The sequence below is a fragment of the Malaclemys terrapin genome, chromosome 19 (genome assembly GCF_027887155.1).
Source record: "Malaclemys terrapin pileata isolate rMalTer1 chromosome 19, rMalTer1.hap1, whole genome shotgun sequence".
In the NCBI taxonomy this organism is placed as follows: Eukaryota; Metazoa; Chordata; order Testudines; family Emydidae; genus Malaclemys; species Malaclemys terrapin.
Window position 1 is genome coordinate 12,729,972 of NC_071523.1, and position 13,335 is coordinate 12,743,306.

The 13,335-nt window shown below is 49.2% G+C and overlaps 1 protein-coding gene across 1 annotated transcript in view; it reads right to left on the reverse strand.

Annotated features, from left to right (window-relative positions):
• Positions 1 to 13,335, reverse strand: part of SLC25A33 (solute carrier family 25 member 33) — a 99,047-nt gene that overhangs the window by 42,639 nt on the left and 43,073 nt on the right. The window contains exon 3 of the mRNA XM_054009008.1: positions 12,669 to 12,822. Coding sequence (XP_053864983.1) covers positions 12,669 to 12,712 — 44 coding nt within the window. The 5' untranslated portion in view covers positions 12,713 to 12,822. The remainder of the gene's footprint in view (positions 1 to 12,668; positions 12,823 to 13,335) is intronic.

Below are 13,335 nucleotides of genomic sequence, written 5' to 3' on the forward strand. Positions count from 1 at the left end.
TAGGTTGAAGAGCTCTCTGGTATTAAATTTCTGTTTCCCATGTAGGTACTTCTGTTCCTAGGGTGACCAGATAGCAAATGTGAAAAATCAGGAGGGGGGTGGGGGGAAATAGGAGCCTATATAAGAAAAAGTCCCCAAATATCGGGACTGTCCCTATAAAATTGGGACATAGGGTCACCCTATCTGTTCCCCATGTAGGTAGATCAAGTCACCCCTTAACCTTCTCTTTGATAAGCTAAATAGACTGAGTTCCTTACTCTTTCACGCTACAGCATATTTTCCTAGTCTTTAATCATTCTTGTGGCCCTTCTCTGAACACTCTCTAACTTATCAACATCCTCTTGAAGTGTGGCCATAAGAATTGTATACGGTATTCCAGTAGTCGTGGCACCAGTGCCAAACACGGAGGTAATATAACCTCTTTACTTCTATTCAGTATCCCCCTGTTTATACATTCAAGGATCACAGTACCCCTTTTAACCACAGCATCACACTGAGAACTCATGTTCAGTTGATTATCCAATCTGACCCCCCAAGTCTTTTTCAGAGTCCCAGCTTCTCACCATCCTGTAAATATGGCCTATGTTGTTTGTTCCTAGAGGTACGATTTTACATTGGCCGTACCGGAAGGAATACAGTTTGCTGGCACCCAGCTTACCAAGCACTCCAGATCACTCTGTATCAGTGAGCTGTTCTCTTCATTATTTACCACTCGCCCAATATTTGTGTCAAACTTTATCAGTAATGATTTTATGGGGTTTTCTCCCAAATCACTGATAAAAATGTTAAGTAGAGTAAGGCCAAGAGCTGATTCCCTACAGGATCCCACTAGCAACACAGTGGCTTGATAACAATCCCCTGTTTATAATTACATTTTAAGACCTGTCATTTCACCAGTTTTTAATCCATTTACTGTGCGTCATGTTGTTTTTGTATCATTCTAGTTTATTAATCAAGATGTTTGGTGGGTGTCAGGTTAGTTCCCCATGGACAAGCGTGAGCGCATCCCTTGTTTATGGCTAAGGCTGTGAGTCTGTCATGGTGGTCACAGATTCCATGATTTTCTGTGACCTCCAACTTCTGCAGCAGCTGGTGCTGACTCAGGGACTGCCTGGCTTGGGCAGCCCCTGGGCCAGCAGCAGCAGTTTGGGTGTGTGGGAGGGAGCTCAGGACTAGGGACATGGGGTTGGGGACTGGGGGGGGGGGGCGTTTACCTCGGGGGGGAGCTCCCCGGCTCCCACTGGCATGGCTCCCCTGCAGCTCCTCTAGGCAGCGAGAGGCGGGGGGAAGGGGTGTCTCTGCGTTGCCTGCGCCTACAGGCCCTGCCAGCACAGGTCCCATGGGCTGCAGCAGCCAGTGCTTGTGGCGGGAGCAGCAGAGCCTTTGCCATGGCCCCTGCCTCTGCCGCCTAGGAGCTGCAGGGATGTGGAGCTGGGTAGGAAGCCTCTGCCAGCCCTGCCAAGTGCCAGTGCCCCCCCCCCCGCCCCAACAGCAGCAGGAGTCCCAGGCTACATGCCACGGCCAGGCCCCCCATCTCCCAGCACCAGTGGGGCTCCCGAGCCACCACTCCCCAGCGCGCCCAGACTGCTCCCACCCAAGTTTTAGTCGGGGCGGGTCATGGGCCTGTGAATTTTTGTTTACGGCCCGTGACCTGTCCATGACTTTTACTAAAAATACCCGTGACTAAAACATAGCCTTATTTATGGCCTCTGCTGAGACTAAGGCTATGTCTACACTGGCTGCGCCACTGTAAGATCGCTCGAGTAGCCGCTCAATGCCAACGGGAGAGAGCTCTCCCATCGACATAATAAAACCAGTTCAACGAGCAATGGTAGCTATGGCGCAGGAGAAGCTCTCCTGCCCCGACAGCACTGTCCACACTACCACTTATGCCGGTGAAACTTATGTCACTCTGGGGAGTGTTTTTTTCACTGCCCTGAGGGACATAAGTTTTGCCGACATAAGTGGTAGTGTAGACATGGCCTGTGGCTATGTTTACACTTAAATCACTACAGTGGTGCAGCTCCAGCACTACAGCTGTGATGCTGTAGCGTGTCAGAGTCAACACTCACTACAGAGACGGGAGGGGTTCTCCCATTGCTGCGGTTTATGCGCCTCCCCAAGAGGCGGTAGCTCCACTGACCTAGCACTGAGTACACCAGGGGTTAGGTTAGGTCAGCTTAACTACTTCTCCCAGGGGTATGGATTTTTCACACCCCTGAGAGACGTAACTACTTCTATGCAGGGCCGGCTCCAGTCACCAGCTTACCAAGCAGGTGCTTGGGGCGGCCACGCCGGAGAGGGGTGGCACGTCCAGCTATTCGGCGGCAATTTGGCAGACAGTCCCTCACTCCCGCTCGCAGCGAAGGACCTCCTGCCGAATTGCTGCCGCAGATCGCGGCTTTTTTTTTTTTTTTTTTTTGCGGTGCTTGGGGCGGCAAAAACCCTGGAGCCAGCCCTGCTCCAATGTAACTTTTCAGTGTAGACCAGCCCTATGGATGTGACCGCAGTTCAGGGCCACACACCCGACCTAGCTTTAATCTAGCTAGCTCGGCCCCAGAGCGAGCTGCAGCAATGCAGGCTTCGGTGCCGGCTGTACAAAGCCGCACAGAACTCCTGGGGTAGCCCAGGCTGCCATGGCTTCACTAGATTAGATTAAAGCTAGCTCAGGTATATCGGCTCCAGCCACAATCACACCTAGTGATTGCAGTCTAGACATACCCTAAGGACTGAACAGGGCACTGAGTGAAGGTTTGTATTGTTCTGTACCTTCTCGGTGGCTACAGGACCCATGGCTGTCACTTGGGTACTTTGAAGCACAGTGACTCACTCCCTGCATGCGTAAATGCCTGTTTGAGGTTGCAGATAAGTGAGCACAAGGAGAGGCAACTTCTGAAGATACACACTGACTGCCTGGTCTCCATGCAACTCAGGATCCCGCGTATTCTGTCTGCTCCAGCCAGACGCCATGCAGTTCCTGGATCTTCTGTGTAGCTATCTTGGGTATGTCCATACAGCTCTGTAGATGTGCCAATCCCAAATATCAGAGGGGTAGCCGTGTTAGTCTGAATCTGTAAAAAGCAACAGAGGGTCCTGTGGCACCTTTTAGTCTTAAAGGTGCCACAGGACCCTCTGTTGCTTTTTACCAATCCCAGATATATCCAAGGACCAGTGCTGGGAATGCTGAACGATGTGAATGATATCAGCTAGCTAGAACAATGGAGTGTTTTTCCCTATGCGTGACCCTGAGGAGCCATGTGAGTGTATGGGGGGATAGGAAAGTCTGGGAAAGAGGCAGCTTATTCAGCTTCAGAACTGATCTGGTGACCTTCGCAGGTTTATCAGAATGTAGGTGAACAAGTAAGCCTGATTAGCGCGTCTCTCCCTTTTGTTTGCTGACAGTATTGATCCAACCATCATGTGATCTTTGAAGATCCTCCTAGGGTCGACAGCCTCTGATCAGCTAATAAACCCTTTAACTTTATCAAGACTTTTCCTAACCTGGCAGTTAACTATCAACACATTGAGAGCACATGACTATGCCACTTAGGGTGACCAGATAGCAAGTGTGAAAAATCGGGATGGGGTGGGGGGTAATAGGAGCCTATATAAGAAAGCCCCAGATATCAGGACTGTCCCTATAAAATCAGGACATCTGGTCACCCTAATGCCACTTGGTAACACATCTAATCACAGGGACAGTGCTCTCCTCTACTAAAGACTCCAGTCTACACTTGGCATTTATTTCCATCTCTTGGCTCCTGGGAATGTGTGAGCCCAGAGACAAGAGACTGGCTCCTAAGGGGTGGGAACTGTGAGGCCTGGTCTACACTGGGTGTAGGGGGGAAATTGATCTAAGATACACAACTTCAGCTACGAGAATGGTGTAGCTGAAGTCGACGTATCTTAGATCGAATTAAAATTACTTACTTTGCATCCTCAAGGTGCGGGATCGACGACCGCCCCTCGCCCGTCGACTTTGCTTCCGCCTCTCGCCGAGCTGGAGTTCAGCAGTCGACGGGAGAGCGATCGGCGATTGATTTATCGCGTCTACAGTACACGCGTCTACAGTACACGCGATAAATCGATCCCCGATAGATCGATCGCTACCCGCCAATCCAGAGGGTAGTGTGGACGTTCCCTGAGTATGCAGCCAGAGGGGAATGACTCCCAAGAGGCATGGGTGCCTGCTGCCCAGAAAGAAGGATCCAACTTCCAGGATTGGGGTATGAGGAAGAATGCCCATTGTCCAGTCAAGAAGGGAGGCCGAGGTGCTCATCTGGCTGCCCATCAAGTCAACAAGCAATTCTATTGAGAGGAAAACACTGAAGTAAAGGTGGAGGGTGCATTGTACACAGCTTGTGTGAAGAGCGGCAATAAAACTGCTTCCATATGAGAGACCCTCTGCCAATCCCTGTGTGAATGGCAGAGTTTTTTATTGTGCTGGCAATGCCGAAAAAGTACAGGAGAAAACCGTTTCAGATTGAACTGAAAATTAAATTTTTCATCCAACTGAAAAGTAAAACCAAATAAATAGTTGAAATGAAAAGTTTTGTTTTGATTTTTGAGCTTTTTTGTTTTTACTTAAAAGTAAAATTAAAGGACATTTTGAAAGAAAAAGTCATTTTGAATTTAAAAAAAATCAAAAGATTTCATTTAGAAAACGTAAAAAAACCCCCAACATTTTAGGAATTTTTTTTCCAAAGTGAACAATTTGGTGCAATCAACACTAATTTGCAAAACGTTTCAGTGCTGCTGAATCTGCATTTTTGGCCCAAATAAATGTTTTTGGCAAAAAAAAAAAACATCAGGCAGTTCTAACCCCCTGGGCTCTGAAAGAGTCAGCAAGGTCCAATTTAATGGAGTTCCAACCCTCTCTGCTGGGGTGACTTTTTGGGCTCTGGGCCAAGCTTAGAAAAACATCATCTCCAATGACTAAACCAGCAACATCCAGGAGAACTAGATGGACAATTTCACTATCCACTGCTTTCCTGGCATTTAATTACATCTCAGCTCAAGCTACTGCCACAGAACAAAGGTACAGGGTGAAAAAGCTAAAGGCACCAAGTACATTGATATGCCCAGCTCTCAAATGTGCACAAATACACAAACACACACTGATGCAAACAGCTGTGGAATAAGCTCTCTTCTACATAACTCTCCCCCGCACCTCCGCCCAGTACACATACATGCACAAAGCTGGCATAGCTATTCGCCTATATACACACAACCACAGATGTGCACACACACACACACACACACACACGCACAGAGCAGGGCTAGCCCGTATACCTATACTGCCATGTAAAAAAAAAAAAAATCAGCACTTTTTAAGCCCCAATTTCAGGAACAAACGCCCCCCCCTCCACAAAGGTGGGAAGGTTCCCCTCCTACACACACAGAAATGCAGACACACCAGTGTGTGCCAAGAGCAGTGCCAAGGGATTAGTTATAACCCAAAAGCTAGCTCAGGAGAGCAGCTCCTGGATGGAACTGGTTGGCTCAGCTTGGGGAGGTATCAAGTAACCTTTTCACAAGCTGGAAACAGGAAATTGGATCTTTTAGCTTGAGCTGTGAGAGAGGGGAGGCCGGGTGACTGAGAGGGGAGGGAGAAGCCAGTATACCCAGGTGATGGAGTGTGTGGGGCAGAGGAGCCGCACCCGGCATCTGACTAGGGAGTGGGGGGAGAGAGGGAGAAGTGGGGATGCCCAGGTGATGGGGTGGGGCTGGGGGAGAGGAACTAACCTTGGCAGGTTAGGGATGGGGGAGAAATGGCTGCTCCCCTGGCAGGGGGCAGGGCGGAGAAGATGGAGAAGTTTCTCCTGATAGGAAAAGGAGGGAGATGTTCATGCCAGATGGGGGAGGGGGAGCATGAAGTTGCTCATATCTGGGGAGGTGGAGTGGGGTGGGGGAGCAGAAGCTGCAGCTGCAGGGGGGACGGGAGAAGCATGCCCAGCTTAGGGGTCCCAGCAGGGTGCGCGGATGAGATGGGCTGTGGCTCGGTCTGCGGGGTCTTTCCCCCAGTTTAGTTTATTCAGTAGCCACCCCATTGCTGTATTTCTGTCCCAGCGCCGTACGCCTGAGGGGGGAGTCCGCTGCGGCCATCACTCAGTTCACTGGGCAGCCAGCTCTGCCATTATGGCAAGTGGCCAAACAGGAGGAAGAGCAACTGACAGGAACGAGGAGAACACCAGCTGCCCTGGTCTTGGGCCACAGCCCATGCAGCAGGATGTGAAGGAGGTGTAGGCTCAAGACAGCCACTCAGCAAGCAGCTCTAGGAAAAGCCCCCTGGGCAGGGGTCCTAGCAGGCTGCAAATGACCCTGGGACTTGGAGAGGGAGGCCCTGTCTGCACGGAGAGCTGAACTGTTCTTGGACACAGCTCTGTCATGCATGGTTTGCCTGACCAGCGTGGACAGGCTAGAAATGCATCAGGGAGGTCAGGTTACAACACTCCCAATAAAACGTGTAGGCTTGATTCTCAGTTTCCCCATTCCTGCACTGGGAAGGAATGCAGTGGGGCAGATAAAGGTAAGTCACCTTTGTGCTGTTTGTATTCTGGAATCATCTAAGACATACCGAGCCCCAAGCATAAGGTAGAATAGCCTCAGGGTTGCTCTAATGTATGCTTTGTGTCCTATAGGCCCTGGGAAGCAGAGGTGAGCAATGGCAGAGAATAGCCGAAGTGCAGTCCAGTTGTGCTCCCCAATATACCCCAATCTGCCTTCTACATGGGGGCTGAGAGTAAGGGGGATGTAGAACCCTTACACCAGCTCTGCACTGGTCAAGGAAGCCCCTTTGGGCAGAAGGGCATTCTCAGGAGGCCATTTCCACTAATTTTTTAGGCCTCTTAGTGTTGCTGGGAATCAGCCCTGGAGTGTAGACAGAATCTGTGTCCCAGACCCAGGTTAAAGCCCTAGGGTAGCCAAGGTTTCTACCCATTGTGAAGCTGTACTTAGTCCCAGCTATGCTACAGTTTTAACGGTGTTGTATCCAAACTCCTGTCCCTGTGAAACCTACAGCATAGGTAGGGCCTGAGGCACACAGCTTTTTGTAGTTTGGTTCATCTTTCCCCAGGCTCCTTTGGGGGAGGGATTTCCCTTACTGCCCCAGAATTCACAGGGAGCCTTTCACCAGGTAGCCAGTTCAAACCAGCCCAGGTAGTTAGTGACCAAAAGTCATGACACTTGAAGGCTGCTTGGTGGCCTGCATGAAATGAGTTGGTAGATCTCCGCCCGGCTGTCCTGTGAACAGTGTCCATGCCACAAATCCCTTGTGACAGTTGTTGGTAGACGGACCTCTTTAGGGGTCGGAGGGCAGTTCAGTCTGATGGCCCATGTGGTTGTTGGCCTTTCCTCTGAGACTAGCACCGGGGCTTTTTGGTTAGGCAGCTGGTGAGTGGAATCACTGCCTATCACACTGACCATTATTGTCTCATTGTTTCCCCACTCTGTCCGTCTATAACCACCTGTCGTCTCTTGTTTTATACTTAGATTGTCAGTTCTTTGGGGCAGGGACCATGTTTTTGTTCTGTGATTATACAGCACCCAGCGATCCTGCTCCATGACTGGGGATCATAAATATGACCCCAATACAAACAAATAGTAAGAGGTGATTTTGACACCCAGTCCCACAGAACTGGGCTAACATCTCCAACTCATTTCATATATGCCACAGCCATTTTCAGATACCACCAGCCTGCCTGGATTTGAACTCATGGCCTAGAGGGTCCAGCTATTATTAGCAAGTCTCAGAACCATCCAGTCCTTCGAAAGTGACCCTTTTATTCTCAACATTAACAAAGAACAAAAGCAAAACCAGAACCAACCAAACAAACAAACAAAAACCCCAGCCCAACTGATTCTGGAGGATTTTTGCTTTTCACTCCATGGTTTGAGGTCTTATTTCTGGAGTTAAATCCCTGGTAGGAATTTTTAACACCAAGTCATAAACCACCAAGAAAACAGAGGTTATAATGACAGAGGAGTAACTACCTGGAGGGCTAGATACGGACTATACATCCATAGAGGACACTAAGTAGAGGGGAGTAATATATTGAACAACTGAGATCTTGACTGGAACAGATATTTTGATCACTTTAATTACTCTGTCACCAGCACAGGGAGGCAGTAGGGCGCTCAGGTAAGAATCACTGCGTGCTCTCTAAAGCCATATCAGATCTCATTAAGGAGCCTATTTACAGAATTAGAGATTATCAGGGTTGGAAGGGACCTCAGGAGATCATCTAGTCTAACCCCCTGCTCAAAGCAGGGCCAATCCCCAGACAGATTTTTACACCAGTTCCCTAAATGGCCCCCTCAAGGACTGAACTCATAACCCTGGGCTTAGCAGGCCAATACTCAACCCACTGAGCTATCCCTCCCCCAGCTAAGTGGTTTGTAACGTGGCTTGGCTGGTCAGTGTCAATGTAGCCAAATCACACTGGAAGCATGTTTTGCCTGAGATCACCACCATTCTGACTTAAAAGCTAGCAGAGATTGGCAATTATATTCAGAATTACTCCAGATGTTCATGTATTTCATCCTTACCTTGGCTAGAATGTGTTTCTCAAACACAGTTCAGCCCAGTCCATGCTGGCTGGCCAAACCATACTGCAGAACGACTTAGCTGGAGCAATGTCTAAGCCAAATTTAAACACTGCTCCTTTGCTCATTTCCCAACCCAGTGTGTGTGCAGATGAAGAACGCCTACCATCCGGCTAGCTCACAGTCCCCACCAGAGAGCGCTCTAAGACCAGAGTCAGGAGCACAGACAAATCAGAGCCGTGTAGGAGGCAGAGCCAGACGCAGTAGGATCTTTACCAGATCTTGTAAATTAGCTCTGCCTGTACCTCTATGGGTCAGTTTTGTCTGCATGTTTTCAGGTCTCACCAGCCTCCATGGATTCAAAGCCCGCCTTGTGCATGCTTCCTAATATGGCCACTGCCCCTGTCAAGATACATGTCAGAGAGATCAGCATAAAAATCCAGGTGATAACAGTAGTCGATCTGAAACTCAGGAGTGCAGAGCCCCCATCACTCCTCAGGCTTCTCACTCAGGCTCCTTAGAGATCAGGATCCCATTCCAGCCTTCCTCTGTGCCCCTTTCAGATCAGTATCCTGGCCCCCCACTTCCTCTTCCAAACCATGGTGCGAACAAGTTCCTGCATTTGCCTGTATTTATTGGCTTTCTGTCACTGTTCAGGTCACATCCCATAGAGGCAAATATGGCTTTACTACTGGCTCTGCTTTCTTTTTCCATCCTCCTCTTTTAGGATTGCTCTGAAATTGAAGGCTCTGTAAAAACGGTAGGGTCTCTTTGCAACCATAGGCCTGGCATGCCCCACTCCTGCACTGCCCACGGTGCCCAAGTCTTGCAGTTGGGCCAGCCAGACACTCTGAGTGGGTCTGGCCTGTTGTCGAGTTCCATGCTCAGGAGCATCTGGTATTCTGGCATGCAGAGTGCCACGCCCAGGACTTGAAACAGGGAACACTGGGGCCCACAGGCAGCATCTCAAGGAGTTGCAATCAAAGGTGAAGAGACAGGGAACTAAGAGAGCTGTTGGAGTAATCCTAGGACAGTGTCAGAGCAGCAGCAGTGTGGGTCAGAACCAGCATCCATGGAAAAACACTGTATTCCAGCCACTGATTTTTATGGCAGGGCTTGGGGTGGTTTTAGTGAAGTTAATGCTCAGTAAAGATGCCGTGCAGAGACCTTCAAGCTTGTTTATCTAAAGAACAGGTACAAAATGTGCCTGAAACCTGATCAGGAGAAACCAGGGGGAGTTCAGGCTCTCCAAGCCTATTCAGACTTCTGGTCCTTGTGCTGGAAAAGGGCAGCAGTTTTGTAAAGTGGATTGGTAGGACTACACTAAGAACTTAGCAACTCACTTCACATCAGCTACCAGGTGGCAGCTTTTCAATCACTACCAGCCTGGGTTAGATTCAAACCAGCCACCAACAGCTGAAAGGCAGAGTGACCCCATGAAAATCCCCCCATTCCACTGACTGTTTTAGGGCTAGAATCAATACCCATTTATGATAACTGCAGTCTTTCAATGGGATCTGGATCTGACCTTTCCACAGCAGTCCTGTCTCAAGACCTCAGTTAGCAGAAACACTGGGATTATTGTAACAAAACACTCACACAGCAGAACAGATCAACGGCTGCGGCTCAGCTATTTGCTGGCATTCAAAGAAAAACCAGCAGTGGAGCCAGGAAAGAGCAAGCGGAATTATGATGCTTCCCTGAAGACCCTGAATGTCTGAGCTAGGAGTAGCCAGAGCACCTGGTGAAAGGAATCTGGACAGTGATGTGTATCATGGAGGCTGATGTGTATCTGAAGCTCTCTTTCCTTTTCCAAACTGCATCCCTGCCAGACGCAGCAGCAGGGAAACATCCATGGTGTGAAGAAGGAATTGATAAAGCTCAACTGTCCCAGGAATGGCTGGCTGAGGTCATTCCTTGTCAGTTTTGGGGCGGCTTCTACTTTTGGGGAGAGGTGCATGTCTGGAGTCTGGGAGGGTGGAAGCAGGGTGAACAGTAGGGAGCATTATGGGAGGGGAGGAGGTTGTGTGTCATCTAGAGATTCCGTCAATGTATTTTTTTTTAAGGAACGTTACATGGTTTAATAAAAATCACTCAAGACTTTATTTAATACAAACCGTTTTAACTCCTATTGCTGCCTTTCTTCCTGGGATCTCACAGCACTTTGCAAGCTTGAATAAATCAAACTGCACAAGCCTGCCAAGCAGAATGATTATAGACTATTCCCATTTTACACATGGGAAAGCTGAGGCAGAGAGCCAACAGGCACAAAATGAGCTAGGACAGATGAGGCTGGGGCTGAAATGACTAATCCAAAGGCCATACAAGCCTTGCTTATGCTAGCATGTTCTGCACCCATTATCAGCTGCCTTGTTGCTGATGATGGTTTAAATGCCAGTGGCTCTATCTATACTTGGATTCTGTGCACTCAGTTTCCTACCATTGCTAAGATAGGTTCAGTTCCACCAGTGGAGGAAGTTCTAGTATACAGAGTGGTCCAGGCAACTGCAGGTGTTTTAAGCACTATATCCTCTAACCCTGCCCAGGGGCAGTTGATGTGACATTGGGAGCAGCAGGCTGTCCACAAGAGGGCATTCAATGAAATTAAAAGGTGGAAAATTCAAAGCTGATCAAAGGAAATGCTTTTTCCATTAAATGTGCAATTAAGCGGTGGAACTCACTGCTGCAGGAAGTTGTTAAGGCTAAGAATTTGTCAGATTAAAAACCAGCTTAATGTCTTATATGGATAACTAGATTTGTGTAGTACAGAGCCCAGTGGCTTGGCTTATGAGGAAAGTTTCAAAGGGCTAATGCATATAGCTCAGCTCAGCTATGACTGATTGGTCAGGGACAGGGTGGCGGGGGGGAGTTGGTCAACGTGTTGCAAGGGGGTGTAACTTTGAGCAATGGGCTGAAACTGAGCCTAGGAAAAGGAAAACGTAGGGTGACTAGGAGGGATAACTGCCTAAAAGAGAGAGGGATTCGGCTGTGGAACAATCTCCCAAGAGAGTGCTGGAAACCCTACTGTTTGGGACTTGTGAAACTAGACTGGGCAAAGCCTTGGAGAACGTGCTACAGGGAGCAATCCTACACTGACTGGAGGCAGAGGGGCACAATACTTAACAGATATTTTCCACCACTAGCTTCCACGAACAAAGGGCACCACTGTATTCAGCATATGCTCCCTGCACCTGCTCTGGGCTTCATCAATCCAGTTGTCCTTGGGCTACGTTCTTTTACAGGTAAAGGGAATGCTCATGCGGGTCTGTGAGAAGCACCTGGAGCCTAGCTACTAAACTGACTCAAATCCCACTAAACCCATCATCCCCCCGAGCGAGGCAGAGATGACACCCAGTTTGATCTAGAACGAGTCATTCACATACACTCCCTGGAGCAGATTTCACAAACAAGACAGTGCATTGCAAGTACAGACTCCAAAGGGCAGAGTGAATCCTGGATGAGAATGAGGGGCGGTGGTAAAGTAGAAGGGGAGCAGCATCTCTCATAGCTCCCCCAGCAACCCCCATAGTCAGCTTCTCTGCAGGCAAAGCCTGGACTAATAGAAAGCATATGGGAGGAGAGCCTGTGATCCAGGGCTTCAGGAGCTGCAGCTGAGGCAGTGAGGAACAGCCTGGCATCCATTCAGGAATGCGTTCACTGATCAAATAGCTCATGAATGGGGAGTGGGCTTGGGGGTTGGGGAGAGGGGTTAAAAGGTACATGGCTCCAGCTCCAATGCTCCCCACCCTCCTGGTGAAATAATTAGTCATAATCCAGTCTGGAGAAAGGATTCCAAGTCCATAACAATCAAGAATGCGAATCCCTAACAATGCCCTCCGCCCTCCCCCAGCTCTCACTCTAGACTCAGAGCAAACGGGTAGAGCCAGGCTCATACCCGGTTCAGGGCTCCGATCCCCTGATCCACTCTTCCCTCAAGACCTGCCATCCTCAGGGTGCTTCACTGCAGCTGTAATTGCTAGGGACGGGCCAGCAGCACGGCCAAACGCTTCTGTCGCCCTCGCCATGTCTGCGCGGGGGGGTTAGGCTGGCATACCTGCAGCACTCAAAGGTGTGGGTTTTCACACACACCCCTGACCCCAACCACTGTAGCTATGTCGACTTACCTTAGAAGCGTAGAACAGGCCAAAGTCCATGCACTCCAATACATGCCTCTCCTTCATCTTTCCACGCCATCACTTTCTTCCTCCTCTTTCCTTTTCCTTCCAATTTCTCCCCTTCTCCATGCCATGGAGACCCAGTCCACAACAAAGCACAGTGCTATAAAAAGAAATAAAATCCAGCTGGCATCTGATGTGGCATGCAGGTGACAACTGAAGAGCTGCCACGCAATAGAACAGGACCGTTGTGGTGGCATGGGTATTTTGGGGGCAAGAGCAGTGAAGTCAGTGAAGCTGCACCGATTTATACCAGCTGAGGACCTGGCCCTGAATTACTAAGTCTGAGGGGGGTGAGAGACAGAGAAAGGCCCAGACTATATGAATACAACAAGGAGTCTGGTGGCACCTTAAGGACTAACAGATTTATTAGAGCATAAGCTTTCGTGAGTAAAAACCTCACTTCTTCGGATGCATAGAGTGAAAGTTACAGATGCAGGCATTATATACTGACACATGGAGAGCAGGGAGTTACTTCACAAGTGGAGAACCAGTGTTGACAGGGCCAATTCAATCAGGGTGGATGTAGTCCACTCCCAATAATAGATGAGGAGGTGTCAATTCCAGGAGAGGAAAAGCTGCTTCTGTAGTGAGCCAGCCACTCCCAGTCCCTATT